The sequence below is a fragment of the Microtus oregoni genome, unplaced genomic scaffold (genome assembly GCF_018167655.1).
Source record: "Microtus oregoni isolate MIOR12 unplaced genomic scaffold, Mior012 000113F_000, whole genome shotgun sequence".
In the NCBI taxonomy this organism is placed as follows: Eukaryota; Metazoa; Chordata; class Mammalia; order Rodentia; family Cricetidae; genus Microtus; species Microtus oregoni.
The window spans coordinates 298,251-315,363 of NW_024544739.1; the positions used below are offsets into that span (position 1 = coordinate 298,251).

The following is a 17,113-nucleotide window of genomic DNA, read 5'->3' on the forward strand; positions in this document are numbered from 1 at the left end:
TCAGCCATAAGGTTGGAATGGCAGAAAGCTAAGGAATAGGCTACATCTAGCTGGCAAAGCCACCTTTTCGTCATATTGAGATTGCTGTGTAAATTAAGGATTCATGTGGTCAAAAAAACAAAGAGAGATATTGAGTAAAGAGAGATTCAAAGACAAAGAAAATTTTTAAATGATTTACAGTGTGTTAAAAATATGTGCAGGCTAAAAGTTGAAGTTCTTAAAGTTAAAATAAAATGAAGAGAGTTGTTGGTTGCAGTAGTACACACCTTTAATCCCAACACTTGGGAGGCAGAGAGAGATTGACCTCTGTAACTTCAAGGTGTGGTAGCACATACCTTTAATCCCAGTGCCGAGAAGGCAGAGACAAACAGGTCTCTGTGAATTCAGGTGTAGTACCATACACCTTTGATCCCAATGCTGAGAGGCAGAGACATGTGGATCTCTGAAACTTCAAGGACAGCCTGTTCTACAGAGTTATTCCAGGTCAACGAAACAGAGAACATGTCTCAAAAGGCAAAAAATAAAAAGGAAAAATAAATTAGAGCTTAAATTGAAGCTAACAAAGATGGAAAATACACAGAGAATTTTGATACTGTATGCTATTGTGCTCTGTTTGAATCATTTGAATGCTGAGGAAGGAGCAATAGCTGCTAAAAGATATTTGTTTATAAATGCTGCTGAACTAATCCCACATAGATATTTTGAAAGTGCCTTGACTTTAAAATTTGGATCTAAGGACATGATGCTTTGGAAAGGAGGTTCTTATTTTGTTTTCAGAGAGGGTGAGAGTCTGTGGACTGCCGCTATCCCAATATGGTATTACGGATCACGACTTTCCTCATATGACCTCCGTCCACAGAGATGTCAGAAAAATCCTTCCCTAAGAGGGCAAGTTCTTTACAAATGAAAGATTATACAACAGAAGAGACATGGAAGATTTATTTGGGCAAGCTGTTGAAAGGATAAAGTGATGGAAGAAGGTCATTGCTTAATTAAATAAAGAATCTGCTTCCCTTGATAGGTTAGAACATAGGTGGGAGGAGTAAAGAGAACAGAATGCTGCTAGAAAGAGGAAGTGAGCTCAGAGATGCCATGCACCCCTCTCCCGGGCAGACACGGGAGCTCTGCTCCCTGAGGCAGATGGCAATGCAGCCAGCCACCAGGTCAGACATGCTGAATCTTTCCTGGTAAGCGCACCTCATGCTGCAACATACATTATTAGAAATGGGTTAAGAGGCTGAAAATACTGGGCCAGGAAGTGTTTCAAAGAATACAGTTTTTGTGTTCTTATTTAGGGGCATAAGCTAGGTAGGCGGCCATGGTGCTGGGGACGCAGCCCCGCTGCTCAAATTACTACTATAAACGGGGAAATTGAAGAAGGGAAGGAAGAAGAGAGAGAGAGATATGGAAGAATGGATGAATTCAATCATTCATTGGAAAAATGAGTGAACCAAAGAATGAGGAGACCTAGAAGGATAAAATGTGCTGCATTCCCTGTGAGAGTCAGGTCATATGAAAGATGGACATTGTTTTGCACTGAGGAGGAGGATTTTTCCATTTTGCCTTCTTTGTGCTCCAAGCCCAGCCACAAGAGTGATGATGAGGACTGGGAGAAGAAGAGGTGAGGGTGTACCAGAATTCCCTGGTATAAGTTATCACCCAAATTGTAGCCAAATCACCTGACCTGAGACAGCTGATCAACATCCGGGACCCTAACTGGCAGTTTGACAACTCTAACATTTTAACCAAGTTTGTGAAGATCAAGGAAGCAAAAATCGCCCCGTTACAGGATGGCAGAATCCTTACATGATGGGAGTCAGACATCAATACCATACTGGTATTTGGGGGTCTGATGGGTTTGTGGGATCTTTGCCACACTCCACCTAGCATCAGGGATTCCCTCGTTTACTGATTTGATGGAGATCGGTGCATTCATCATATGTGTGCATGTCACACATTAGTGGGCATCAATGTGTACATGTTTATCCTGTGTGTGGATGCATCTGTCGATGAGATTTATAGCCCAAGTCCTACAGAACATGATCAATGAAAGGGAACACTGTTTTCCAGATATGACAGGGCAATTATTTAAATGAACTCACAAGGGTTGGATGGCATGCAAAGGACCAATGAGAGTTCAAGGAATACCGAATCCAGGCATGACAAAGTAGGTGGCAGACAGAATTCTGAAAAATGCAAGTAGATAGCGTGATGTCCAACCCACTGCAGAAGAGCAACTGGGCGGAGACACTTTTCTCTAAGCAGGAGGCTCCTGGTCACTCAACATGCTCCAGTGGAGTTCAAACATCCAGTGACTTACAGCCAGTACGGATTAAACTATTCATCAAATGAAACCTAATTTCCTCTGATTTTGAGTATACATTTGTGTCCCTTCCTGATTAATCTACTCTTTATCCTCTTAAGTCCCAATACCTCACTCTGATATCTGTCACATCTTTCCAGTTGACATGATTTTCCCTCAAGCTTTATCCCGACCCGAGATCCAACAACTTTTGTGCCCTCTCCACTACTCCCTAGACAGCCATCTTGTCCTTTACCACACCAAGCATTCCCAGTCCATCCTCTCCAAGGGGAAATACCATAAATCCTGCTTTCTTTAGAGGTATGTATTTCTGTGATGTCCCATCCACCAAACATAATCCATCCTTCACCAAAGAACAAAACATGTTCACAAATTTTTATTTTTCGAGCAAGAATATTCCATTGGAAAAAAATACCAGGATTAATAGAAGACCTGCGGTATCTCTGAAAAAAACACTTTCCCCAAACACAGTTTTAAGTGTGCCCCTCAAATTTTGAGAATTTCACTTTAACAGATCTTCACCAAATCGTAGACATAGATATGGAAGTCATTATTAAACTTGATGAAATACACAGAAGGTTTGGTGGGAACTTGGCAAATAATTTTACCTATCTCTTGGGTTCCATCTTTTTTGTTGTACTGCACAACATTGACTGCCAAGGAATTCCTGCCTAATGCCAAAGTCACCTCTACTGGAGGACATTCAGGCATGATGTGGACGTTGACTTCAATGGAGTCATCAAGATGGTGGTAAAGGTACAGGACTGGATCATTCTCCTTGACAATGTAGAAACAGGTCATCCTGGTCTGCACCTAATCTGGGACCATGACACTGCACTCCTCCTTAGAGCCTGGCATGATGTGGAGGTTGCCTTCAAGGAGCTGGTAAATATACAAGACCGGATCTTTCTTGTAGGTAATATAGAACCAGGTCTTCATGATTGGCACCTCCTCTAGGACCATCCTATTCCAGTCTTCCTTAGAGCCATTTGTGCCCGTGAATGTATGTTTCACTGCTCTGCCAACTATGGTGTTTGACAGATGAGTGTCTGTCACCTGAGGAAATGGCACATTATTAGGCAGGATCTTAAGGTTTACAATCCTTTCATCGCTGTGAAGCTCCAAGCCATAGACACAATCAATCCCATCATATTTCAACAAATAGAGAGAGGGATATGTTGGCAGTTGATCTAGAATGATGGCTTTCCACTGGGTGACTGGTTCATTGGCTTCCTTCCAGCCATGAGAAATTTGGCGGCCAACAATATTCTCCAGGGCCTCAAAAGGCTTACCTAGTTTTTGCTTCTGGAGAGTTGGCCCATTCTTCTTCTGGAGAGGTGGCATGCATCTCATACTAAGAGGCATCTTTATCATGGTGGTTGATTTACAGAGATAGGCCACAACACTCCTGTTCCACTGTCTCTTGGCTCTCTTTCTGTGCTTGGGCTTCATAGCTGCCAATCTCTGCATTGGAAGAATTCTTCAGTTTCAATCAGACACAAAGTGGTTTCCTCCACCATAAGTGCCTGCAAGGTTAAGAAGGGGAGGATGCGATGTCAAGATTCTTTTCTGGAAGATCTTTGGGGAAGGTGATAAAGGCAGTGCTGAATAGATTTGGGCTGCCTAAATGTAATTTGGTCTTAAGAAATTCATAGGAATATTATCAAACTATTGTCTACAGCTCAGTATATGTGTATCAGAGACATATTCCTGCTGCCCAAAGGCAATGGAACTCTACTGAGAAACCTAATTCCAGACTGACTGTGTCAATGAGAGGAGACTGGATGCCTATGCCCAAAGTGAGAAAGAAAAATCTGAACAGATGGCAAAGAATTCGAAGGAGAGCCACTTCTCTCCTTCCCACTCAAGCTGTTGGTTAGGTGGTTGATCCAAAACCACCTGCCCAAGGTCATGGCACTCCAGTCCACTGGTTCTATGTATTGTGTCTCCTGATCCAGACCCAGGTTTATTACATAAAGCCATTCCATGTCTTCACTAGAGAAGTGAGTTTTGTGAGACAAACTGCAAAAATAAAGACTCATTAAACTGGGCAAGAGCACCATTTAGAAATAGTTAATATCTTTTAAAACACATATGGACCAAGAGGATCTTCGCCCCTTTCGTGAACTGATGAATTGGACATTGATAGCAAAGATAAAGTGGGAAGAATACCTGGCATTCACTGTCCCCACAGCTTTTAAATATAGAAGATGTTAACAACATAAATTTTAGACTCACAGGAGATTTGAAGGAAACCTCTCTGGGACTACAAAGGTCCCTGTTTCTTCCTAAACATATTTACCAGAAGAAAATGTCTTGGCTCTCCAGATTCCATCTTCTGGAAATGTTCAGCTGCCTAAACCTGTTGAACAGTTGTGGAGCCGAAGAGCTGAACTCACCTCCTCAGCCACCGTGAAGATAGTCAGCCCACCTTCACAGAAGACTAGTGCTTCATGTGGAACAGTGTTGCCACCCCCAACCAAAGCTTTGCGACATCATCAAGACTCTACTTAGGTCATCAAACCCCTCATAGGCAGTTTTCTTCGCTACTAACCCACAGAAATATCCAGCATACATGTCCTATTATGCTGCTCACACAGCCCCCTGGAGACCCAAAATAAAACCTCACTCATCTTCCCAAATACATGAGTCATATTTTGCCAGGTAACCCAATCTCTTTTTGTGCCATTTCTGTAAAAAAGTCTTTGGTGTCTGAGTCAACAACTCACATGAATGTTTTTTTTTTCTAGCTCCAATCTCTTTATTGGTTATCTACAATTGATTTTTATATTACTTCATAATAATGAATATCAAAATTTTCACTTCGTTTTCTCCTCCCACTTTCTTCTCGCTCCTCCACCAAACCTCTGCACTCCTACTCCAATTTAAATTGAGGGCGGGGTACCTTGACCTGTTTGAAGTCCATGCTTACCCTTCATCCATTGAGATTAAGGAAGGCAAGCATCCACATAGAATATGATCACAAAAAAGCCTGTATATGAAGTGCAGACAAATGTCAGTGCCATTATCATTGGCTTCTCAGTCTGGTCCAATTTTCAGCCACATTCAGAGCTTCCAATTTGATTCCATGTTCTTTCATTCCCAGGCCACTGGTTTAGTTGAAACCCACTTTGTTCAGGCACAGTGTCTCAGTGTGTGGACCAAGCCATTTTATTCCTGACATCCTTGCTCTTGTTCTCCATCGGTCAGCTATTCAACTGGAGCTAGGAAGCTCCATCTAGTTTTCTGATTTTTACCCTGACTTGATCTCCATCTTGGCCATACAAAAGTTCCATGGTGATATTCATGATAGTCATCAGTCTGACTATAGGATAAGGCACCCATTGTGACTATAGACATGGCACAGTGCAGTCAACCTCTCCTCACCTGCCCAAGTTCCTCTAGGGGGTCACCCCATGCCTCTAAGAAGCCCTCGAGAGATAATGATCTTGACAACCCCAGAATGGCCTACTCAATTAATATCATCAGTGTATGTGCATTAACTTGTGTGAGTGTGTGTGTGCGTGTGTGTGTTTAAATCACAATAAAAACATATGGATTGTAATATTGAAATTTCTTCTCATCTTGAGAAGAATGTTTGCTACAGAAATACTGTCATAGTAGTACTGACAGTGTAAGCAGTCTCAGCAAGGAGAAGTAACTAGAGGAATCCCCCAGGAGATAGGCTCAGTGTCCCAGGAATTACGCCCAAGGAAAGTCAATGAACTCATGGATGGAAGATAAAACTCAGCCTAAATAACACTCCAAATCATTTAGGTGGAACATGAGATACTCTTGCAACAGTTTCAAGATGTCAAAAATGCCTGGACTAGAACATAAGGGGAACACAATGACGTGGAGCTGAGAGTGCATGGCAAAACTGATTGGATCTGGCAAAAATTATGGAAGCATACCAAGGAAACCACCAGGGGGACAAAACCCTAAGAAATCTGTATGACAACATATCATGTTTACAATTCTGTGATTTTTAGACAAAGGAAAGATCCTAAATATGTCACTGCCACACTGGTGATGATTAACCCATTCCATCGTAGTTTGACTCCCTGTTGTGTTTAAGATAACCTGTCAATTCTGTCTATTTAGATACAGGGAAATTTGCATTGTTTGCAGAGATTAACTAACAGCATCATTTACTGAGAAGCAAAGGTAAGGCAAAGCAATCATAGACATGTTGTTGAATGCTGATGATGTTATTGGGAGTTTTGTGGGTATTTTCTTAAAGGGAAATCATCGGTGACTCTCATGCATGAAGAGATTCTATCTCTGTGATGTGTCTGGAAGGACTGAAATAAATAAACTAAAATAGTTTTTGTTTCTCACCTTCTAGTAACATTTTTTTTTCTATATCCAAATAAGTGTGTTGCATGATTTTCTTCCACTCCTTCAGCCAATAGCCACTGAGATACCAGCCCATTGAGGTGTGGTCTCTCTCTCTTTCAAAAACCAACAATTACCTTCAGCTTGATCTCTTGCTTCCAATTTCCCTTCCGGCCTCTATGCTTCTTTCCTGATCCCGCTGAGGGCTTTTTTCAGGGATGGTCATCTGTAAGTTTTTGCCCTTTAAAGATATAATCATTCTATTAATCACAATTCTAAACTGGTGTGGGGGATTATTTGACTAAGGAAAGGAGAAAGCATACATAGAGGCAGAAAACCTTACCTTTGCAAATGACCCATTTGGAGGCCCTACTTCAGGCTCCTCTCTTCTCCTATTCTTGTTTTTTTTTTTATTAGGTTAGGACAAGATTCAAACTCAATATAAATGTCTGTGAACACTGAATGAGTTAAGTATATGTGACCACCTTGATGTCTGCCTGTCTGACAACAGGGGCAGAGTTCATGGGCATCTGATGCATAGCACAGGATTGTCAGCAATCAATCTCTGGTCCACCTAACTCTACAGCATAAGAGTTGTCATGGTTGCTCATCTGATCCTCTTCATATGATCTCCATCCACAGAGATGTCAAAAAAATCCTCCCCTGAAAAGGCAAGTTCTTTTCAAATGAAAGATTGTACAGCAGAAGAGATATGGAAGATTTACTAAGGCAAGCTCTTGAAAGGATAAAGTGATGGTAGTAATTCATTGCTTGATTAAATAAAGAAACTGCTTCCCCTGTTAATTTAGAACATAGGTGGGAGGAGAAAGAGAACAGAATGCTGGGAGCAAGAAGCAGTGTGCTCAGAGACTCCATGATCCACTCTCGTGGGAAGACGTGATAGCTCTCCTCTCTGAGGCAGAGGGCAATGCAGCCAGCAACCAGGTTAGACCTGTTGAATCTTTCCTGGTGAGCACACTCGTGATGCTACATAGATTATTAGAAATGGGTTAATAGGCTAAACTAATGAGCCAGGCAGTGTTTAAAAGAATCGTTTGTGTGTAATTATTTCTGGACATTAGCTAGCGAGGCTGCCCTGATGCTGGTTATACAGCTCCGCTGCTCAAATTACTACAGAATGGCACTCAGACATGTGGAAAACTGAATCCACTGAAATCCCGAGAAAGCCCGGGAACGAGTAAAGCATGTTTTCTTTTTAGCAGCTATATCTCGGGTCTGCACTACTTGCTAGTAGCAAGCAAGCACACTCATTTAAGAGAAGATTCCTGACTCACCTTCAGCTGCAAAACCCTGCTGCTGTTAAGTGGTCCTGCCACGAAACATTTAAATGGTGTTGATAAAAGCCAGCTGAATGCTTGTTTGTTTTCAGCAGTAGCAAAAAAAAAAAACTGTGATGTTTAAAATGACGGAATTCTGGGCCATCCTGCCAGAACAAACTCTGACTGTTTGAGTCAGGAGGGCCAGCTATAAAGAGAGGGCTTGAGTGTTGTCTTTTGCAGCTTGTTTGATGGCAAGGACCTTCAAACACTGTAGACTTGTGGCACTGAATGCGGCTCTGGCGGGTACCTCAGCCATAAGGTTGGAATGGCAGAAAGCTAAGGAATAGGCTACATCTAGCTGGCAAAGCCACCTTTTCGTCATATTGAGATTGCTGTGTAAATTAAGGATTAATGTGGTCAAAAAAATAAAGAGAGATATTGAGTAAAGAGAGATTCAAAGACAAAAAAAATTTTTAAATGATTTACAGTGTGTTAAAAATATGTGCAGGCTAAAAGTTGAAGTTCTTAAAGTTAAAATAAAATGAAGAGAGTTGTTGGTTGCAGTAGTACACACCTTTAATCACAACACTTGGGAGGCAGAGAGAGATTGACCTCTGTACCTTCAAGGTGTGGTAGCACATACCTTTAATCCCAGTGCCGAGAAGGCAGAGACAAACAGGTCTCTGTGAATACACGTGTAGTACCATACACCTTTGATCCCAATGCTGGGAGGCAGAGACATGTGGATCTCTGAAACTTCAAGGACAGCCTGTTCTACAGAGTTATTCCAGGTCAAAGATACAGAGAACCTGTCTCAAAAGGCAAAAAATAAAAAGGAAAAATAAATTAGAGCTTAAATTGAAGCTAACAAAGATGGAAAATACACAGAGAATTTTGATACTGTATGCTATTGTGCTCTGTTTGAATCATTTGAAGGCTGAGGAAGGAGCAATAGCTGCTAAAAGATATTTGTTTATAAATGCTGCTGAACGAATCCCACACAGATATTTTGAAAGTGCCTTGACTTTAAAATTTGGATCTAAGGACATGATGCTTTGGAAAGGAGGTTCTTATTTTGTTTTCAGAGATTGTGAGAGTCTGTGGACTGCTGCTATCCCAATATAGTATTACGGATCACGACTTTCCTCATATGACCTCCGTCCACAGAGATGTCAGAAAAATCCTTCCCTAAGAGGGCAAGTTCTTTACAAATGAAAGATTATACAACAGAAGAGACATGGAAGATTTATTTGGGCAAGCTGTTGAAAGGATAAAGTGATGGAAGAAGGTCATTGCTTAATTAAATAAAGAATCTGCTTCCCTTGATAGGTTAGAACATAGGTGGGAGGAGTAAAGAGAACAGAATGCTGCTAGAAAGAGGAAGTGAGCTTAGAGATACCATGCACCCCTCTCCCGGGCAGACACGGGAGCTCTGCTCCCAGAGGCAGATGGCAATGCAGCCAGCCACCAGGTCAGACATGCTGAATCTTTCCTGGTAAGCGCACCTCATGCTGCAACATACATTATTAGAAATGGGTTAAGAGGCTGAAAATACTGGGCCAGGATTGTTTAAAAGAATAGAGTTTTTGTGTTCTTATTTAGGGGCATAAGCTAGGTAGGCGGCCATGGTGCTGGGGACGCAGCCCCGCTGCTCAAATTACTACTATAAACGGGGAAATTGAAGAAGGGAAGGAAGAAGAGAGAGAGAGAGAGAGAGAGAGAGAGAGAGATGGAAGAATGGATGAATTAAATCATTCATTGGAAAAATGAGTGAACCAAAGAATGAGGAGACCTAGAAGGATAAAATGTGCTGCATTCCCTGAGAGAGTCAGGTCATATGAAAGATGGACATTGTTTTGTACTGAAGAGGAGGATTTTTCCATTTTGCCTTCTTTGTGCTCCAAGCCCAGCCACAAGAGTGATGATGAGGACTGGGAGAAGAAGAGGTGAGGGTGTACCAGAATTCCCTGGTATAAGTTATCACCCAAATTGTAGCCAAATCACCTGACCTGAGACAGCTGATCTACATGCTGAACCCTAACTGGCAGTTTGACAACTCTAACATTTTAAACAAGTTTGTGAAGGTCAAGGAAGCAAAAATCGCCCCGTTACAGGATGGCAGGATCCTTACATGATGGGAGTCAGACATCAATACCATACTGGTATTTGGGGGTCTGATGGGTTTGTGGGGTCTTTGCCACACTCCACCTAGCATCAGGGATTCCCTCGTTTACTGATTTGATGGAGATCGGTGCATTCATCATATGTGTGCATGTCACACATTAGTGGGCATCAATGTGTACATGTTTATCCTGTGTGTGGATGCGTCTGTCGATGAGATTTATAGCCCAAGTCCAACAGAACATGATCAATGAAAGGGAACATTGTTTTCCAGATATGACAGGGCAATTATTTAAATGAACTCACAAGGGTTGGATGGCATGCAAAGGACCAATGAGAGTTCAAGAATACCGAATCCAGGCATGACAAAGTAGGTGGCAGACAGAATTCTGACAAAAGGAAGTAGATAGCGTGACGTCCATCCCACTGCAGAAGAGCAACTGGGCGGAGACACTTTTCTCTAAGCAGGAGGCTCCTGGTCACTCAACATGCTCCAGTGGAGTTCAAACATCCAGTGACTTACAGCCAGTACGAATTAAACTATTCATCAAATGAAACCTAATTTCCTCTGATTTTGAGTATACATTTGTGTCCCTTCCTGATTAATCTACTCTTTATCCTCTTAAGTCCCAATACCTCACTCTGATATCTGTCACATCTTTCCAGTTGACATGTTTTTCCCTCAAGCTTCATCCCGCCCTGAGATCCTACAACTTTTGTCCCCTCTCCACTACTCCCTAGACAGCCATCTTGTCCTTTACCACACCAAGCATTCCCAGTCCATCCTCTCCAAGGGGAAAGACCATAAATCCTGCTTTGGTTTGAGGCATGTATTTCTGTGATGTCCCATCCACCAAACGTAATCCATCATTCACCAAAGAACAAAACATGTTCACAAATTTTTATTTTTCGAGCAAGAATATTCCATTGGAAAAAAATACCAGGATTAATAGAAGACCTGCGGTATCTCTGAAAAATACACAATCCCCAAACACAGTTTTAAGTGTGCCCCTCAAATTTTGAGAATTTCACTTTAACAGATCTTCACCAAATCGTAGACATATATATGGACGTCATTATTAAACTTGATGAAATACACAGAAGGTTTGGTGGGAACTTGGCAAATAATTTTACCTATCTCTTGGGTTCCATCTTTTTTGTTGTACTGCACACCTTTGCCTGCCAAGGAATCCCTGCCTAATTCCAAAGTCACCTCTACTGGAGGACATTCAGGCATGATGTGGATGTTGCCTTCAATGGAGTCATCAAGATGGTGGTAAAGGTACAGGACTGGATCATTCTCCTTGACAATGTAGAAACAGGTCATCCTGGTCTGCACCTCATCTGGGACCATGACACTGCACTCCTCCTTAGAGCCTGGCATGATGTGGAGGTTGCCTTCAAGGTAGTCATCCAGGAGGTGGTAAATATACAAGACCGGATCTTTCTTGTAGGTAATATAGAACCAGGTCTTCATGATTGGCACCTCCTCTAGGACCATCCCATTCCAGTCTTCCTTAGAGCCATTTGTGCCCTTGAATGTATGTTTCACTGCTCTGCCAACTATGGTGTTTGACAGATGAGTGTCTGTCACCTGAGGAAATGGCACATTATTAGGCAGGATCTTAAGGTTTAAAATCCTTTCATCGCTGTGAAGCTCCAAGCCATAGACACAATCAATCACATCATATTTCAACAAATAGAGAGAGGGATATGTTGTCAGTTGATCTAGAATGATGGCTTTCCACTGGGTGACTGGTTCATTGGCTTCCTTCCAGCCATGAGAAATTCAGCGGCCAACAATATTCTCTAGGGCCTCAAAAGGCTTACACAGTTTTTGCTTCTGGAGAGTTGGCCCATTCTTCTTCTGGAGAGGTGGCATGCATCTCATACTAATAGGCATCTTTATCATGGTGGTATATTTACTGAGATAGGCGACAACACTCCTGTTCCACTGTCTCTTGGCTCTCTTTCTGTGCTTGGGCTTCATAGCTGCCAATCTCTGCATTGGAAGAATTCTTCAGTTTCAATCAGACACAAAGTGGTTTCCTCCACCATAAGTGCCTGCAAGGTTAAGAAGGGGAGGATGCGATGTCAAGATTCTTTTCTTGAAGATCTTTGGGGAAGGTGATAAAGGCAGTGCTGAATAGATTTGGGCTTCCTAAATGTAATTTGGTCTTAAGAAATTCATAGGAAAATTATCAAACTATTGTCTACAGCTCAGTATATGTTTATCAGAGACATATTCCTGCTGCCCAAAGGCAATGGACCTCTACTGAGAAACCTAATTCCGGACTGACTGTGTCAATGAGAGGAGACTGGATGCCTATGCCCAAAGTGAGAAAGAAAAATCTGAACAGATGGCAAAGAATTCGAAGGAGAGCCACTTCTCTCCTTCCCACTCAAGCTGTTGGTTAGGTGGTTGATCCAAAACCACCTGCCCAAGGTCATGGCACTCCAGTCCACTGGTTCTATGTATTGTGTCTCCTGATCCAGACCCAGGTTTATTACATAAAGCCATTCCATGTCTTCACTAGAGAAGTGAGTTTTGTGAGGCAAACTGCAAATATAAAGACTCATTAATCTGGGCAACAGCACCATTTAGAAATAATTAATATCTTTTAAAACACATATGGACAAAGAGGATCTTCGCCCCTTTCGTGAACTGATGAATTGGACATTGATAGCAAAGATAAAGTGGGAAGAATACCTGGCATTCACTGTCCCCACAGCTATCAAATATAGAAGCTGTTAACAACATACATTTTAGACTCACAGGAGATTTGAAGGAAACCTCTCTGGGACTACAGAGGTCCCTGTTTCTTCCTAAACATATTTACCAAAAGAAAATGTCTTGGCTCTCCAGATTCCATCTTCTGGAAATGTTCAGCTGCCTAATCCTGTTGAACAGTTGTGGAGCCCAAGATCTGAACTCACCTCCTCAGCTACCGTGAAGATATTCAGCACACCTACACAGAAGACTAGTGCTTCATGTGGAACAGTGTTGCCACCCCCAACCAAAGCTTTGTGACATCATCAAGAATCTAATTAGATCATTAAACCCCTCATAGGCAGTTTTCTTCCCTACTAACCCACAGAAATATCCAGCATACATGTCCTATAATGCTGCTCACACAGCCCCCTGGAGACCCAAAATAAAACCTCACTCATCTTCCCAAATACATGAGTCATATTTTGCCAGGTAACCCAATCTCTTTTTGTGCCTTTTCTGTAAAAAAGTCTTTGGTTTCTGAGTCAACAACTCACATAAATGTTTTTTTTCTAGCTCCAATCTCTTTATTGGTTATCTACTATTGATTTTTATATTACTTCATAATAATGAATATCAAAATTTTCCCTTTGTTTCCTCCTCCCACTTTCTTCTCACTCCCCCACCAAACCTCTCCACTCCTACTCCAATTTAAATTGAGGGCGGGGTACCTTGACCTGTTTGAAGTCCAAGCCTACCCTTCATCCATCGAGATTTAGGAAGGCAAGCATCCACATAGAATATGATCACAAAAAAGCCTGAATATGAAGTGCAGACAAATGTCAGTGCAATTAACATTGGCTTCTCAGTCTGGTCCAATTGTCAGCCACATTCAGAGCTTCCAATTTGATTCCATGTTCTTTCATTCCCAGGCCACTGGTTTAGTTGAAACCCCCTTTGTTCAGGCACAGTGTCTCAGTGTGTGGACCAAGCCATTTTATTCCTGACATCCTTGCTCTTATTCTCCATCAGTTGGCTATTCAACTGGAGCTTGGAAGCTCCATCTAGTTTTCTGATTTTTACCCTGACTTGATCTCCATCTTGGCCATACAAAAGTTCCATGGTGATATTCAAGATAGTCATCAGTCTGACTATAGGATAAGGCACCCATTGTGACTATAGACATGGCACAGTGCAGTCAACCTCTCCTCACCTGCCCAAGTTCCTCGAGGGGGTCACCCCATGCCTCTAAGAACCCCTCGAGAGATAATGATCTTGACAACCCCAGAATGGCCTACTCAATTAATATCATCAGTGTATGTGCATTAACTTGTGTGTTTGTGTGTGCGTGTGTGTGTTTAAATCACAATAAAAACAAATGGATTGTAATATTGAAATTTCTTCTCATCTTGAGAACAATGTTTGCTACAGAAATACTGTCATAGTAGTACTGAGAGTGTAAGCTGTCTCAGCAAGGAGAAGTAACTAGAGGAATCCCCCAGGAGTTAGGCTCAGTGTCCCAGGAATTACGCCCAAGGAAAGTCAATGAACTCATGGATGGAAGATAAAACTCAGCCTAAATAACACTCCAAATCATTTAGGTGGAACATGAGATACTCTTGCAACAGTTTCAAGATGTCAAAAATGCCTGGACTAGAACATAAGGGGAACAAAATGATGTGGAGCTGAGAGTGCATGGCAAAACTGATTGGATCTGGCAAAAATTAAGGAAGCATACCAAGGAAACCACCAGGGGGACAAAACCCTAAGAAATCTGTATGACAACATATCATGTTTACAATTCTGTGATTTTTAGACAAAGGAAAGATCCTAAATATGTCACTGCCACACTGGTGATGATTAACCCATTCCATCGTAGTGTGACTCCCTGTTGTGTTTAAGATAACCTGTCAATTCTGTTTATTTAGGTACAGGGAAATTTGCATAGTTTGCAGAGATTAACTAACAGCATCATTTACTGAGAAGCAAAGGCAAGGCAAAGCAATCATAGTCATGTTGTTGAATGCTGATGATGTTATTGGTAGTTTTGTGGGTATTTTCTTAAAGGGAAATCATCGGTGACTCTCATGCATGAAGAGATCCTATTTCTGTGATGTGTCTGGAAGGACTGAAATAAATAAACTAAAATAGTTTTTTTTTCTCACCTTCTAGTAACATATTTTTTTTGCTATATCCAAATAAGTGTGTTGCATGAGTTTCTTCCACTCCTTCAGCCAATAGCCACTGAGATACCAGCCCATTGAGGTGTGGTCTCTCTCTCTTTCAAAAACCAACATTTACCTTCTGCTTGATCTCTTGCTTCCAGTTTCCCTTCCAGCCTCTATGCTTCTTTCCTGATCCCGCTGAGGGTTTTTGTCAGGGATGGTCATCTGTAAGTTTTTGCCCTTTAAAGATATAATCATTCTTTTAATCACAATTCTAAACTGGTGTGGGGGATTATTTGACTAAGGAAAGGAGAAAGCATTCATAGAGGCAGGAAACCTTACCTTTGCAAATGACCCATTTGGAGGCCCTACTTCAGGCTCCTCTCTTTCCCTTTTCTTGTTTTCTTTTTTAGTTTAGGACAAGATTAAAACTCAATATAAAAGTCTGTGAACACTGAATGAGTTAAGTATGTGTGACCACCTTGATGTCTGCCTGTCTGACAACAGGGGCAGTGTTCATGGGCATCTGACGCATAGCACAGGATTGTCAGCAATCAATCTTTGGTCCACCTAACTCTGCAGCATAAGAGTTGTCATGGTTGCTCATCTGATCCTCTTCATATGATCTCCATCCACAGAGATGTCAAAAAAATCCTCCCCTGAAAAGACAAGTTCTTTTCAAATGAAAGATTATACAGCAGAAGAGATGTGGAAGATTTATTAGGGCAAGCTCTTGAAAGGATAAAGTGATGGTAGTAATTCATTGCTTAATTAAATAAAGAAACTGCTTCCCCTGTTAATTTAGAACATAAGTGGGAGGAGAAAGAGAACAGAATGCTGGGAGCAAGAAGCAGTGTGCTCAGAGACACCATGATCCACTCTCGTGGGAAGACGTGATAGCTCTCCTCTCTGAGGCAGAGGGCAATGCAGCCAGCAACCAGGTTAGACCTGTTGAATCTTTCCTGGTGAGCACACTCGTGATGCTACATAGATTATTAGAAATGGGTTAATAGGCTAAACTAATGGGCCAGGCAGTGTTTAAAAGAATCGTTGGTGTGTAATTATTTCTGGACATTAGCTAGCGAGGCTGCCCTGGTGCTGGTTACACAGCTCCGCTGCTCAAATTACTACAGAATGGCACTCAGACATGTGGAAAACTGAATCCACTGAAAGCCTGAGAAAGCCCTGGAACGAGTAAAGCATGTTTTCTTTTTAGCAGCTATATCTCGGGTCTGCACTACTTGCTAGTAGCAAGCAAGCACACTCATTTAAGAGAAGATTCCTGACTCACCTTCAGCTGCAAAACCCTGCTGCTGTTAAGTGGTCCTGCCACGGAACATTTAAATGGTGTTGATAAAAGCCAGCTGAATGCTTGTTTGTTTTCAGCAGTAGCAGGAAAAAAAAAACTGTGATGTTTTAAAATGCCGGAATTCTGGGCCATACTGCCAGAACAAACTCTGACTGTTTGAGTCAGGAGTGCCAGCTACAAAGAGAGGGCTTGAGTGTTGTCTTTTGCAGCTTGTTTGATGGCAAGGACCTTGAAACACTGTAGACTTGTGGCACTGAATGCGGCTCTGGCCGGTACCTCAGCCATAAGGTTGGAATGGCAGAAAGCTAAGGAATGGGCTACATCTAGCTGGCAAAGGCACCTCTTAATCCTACTGAGATTGCTGTGTAAATTAAAGATTCATGTGGTAAAAAAAAAGAGATATATAGAGTAAAGAGAGATTCAAAGACAAAGAAAAATTTTAAATGATTTACAGTGTGTTAAAAATATGTGCAGGCTAAAAGTTATGTTCTTGAAGTTAAAAAAGGAAGAGAGTTGTTGGTTGCAGTAGTACACACCTTTAATCCCAACACTTGGGAGGCAGAGAGAGATTGACCTCTGTAACTTCAAGGTGTGGTAGCACATACCTTTAATCCCAGTGCCGAGAAGGCAGAGACAAACAGTTCTCTGTGAATTCAGGTGTAGTACCATACACCTTTGATCCCAATGCTGGGAGGCAGAGACATGTGGATCTCTGAAACTTCAAGGACAGCATGTTCTACAGATTTATTCCAGGTCAAAGATCCAGAGAACCTGTCTCAAAAGGCAAAAAATAAAAAGGAAAAATAAATTAGAGCTTAAATTGAAGCTAACAAAAATGGAAAATACACAGAGAATTTTGATACTGTA

General features: G+C 41.7%; 1 protein-coding gene across 1 annotated transcript; it reads right to left on the reverse strand.

The window, feature by feature from the left end:
- Positions 1-2,848: 2,848 nt before the first annotated feature.
- LOC121443758 (spindlin-2-like) lies at positions 2,849-3,631 on the reverse strand (the record flags this gene model as incomplete). The annotated part of the gene is made up of 2 exons (XM_041645556.1): positions 2,849-3,012; positions 3,175-3,631. Coding segments are annotated over 2 exons (621 nt in total), but the record flags the coding sequence as incomplete, so codon positions are not given.
- Between the last annotated feature and the right edge of the window lie 13,482 nt (positions 3,632-17,113).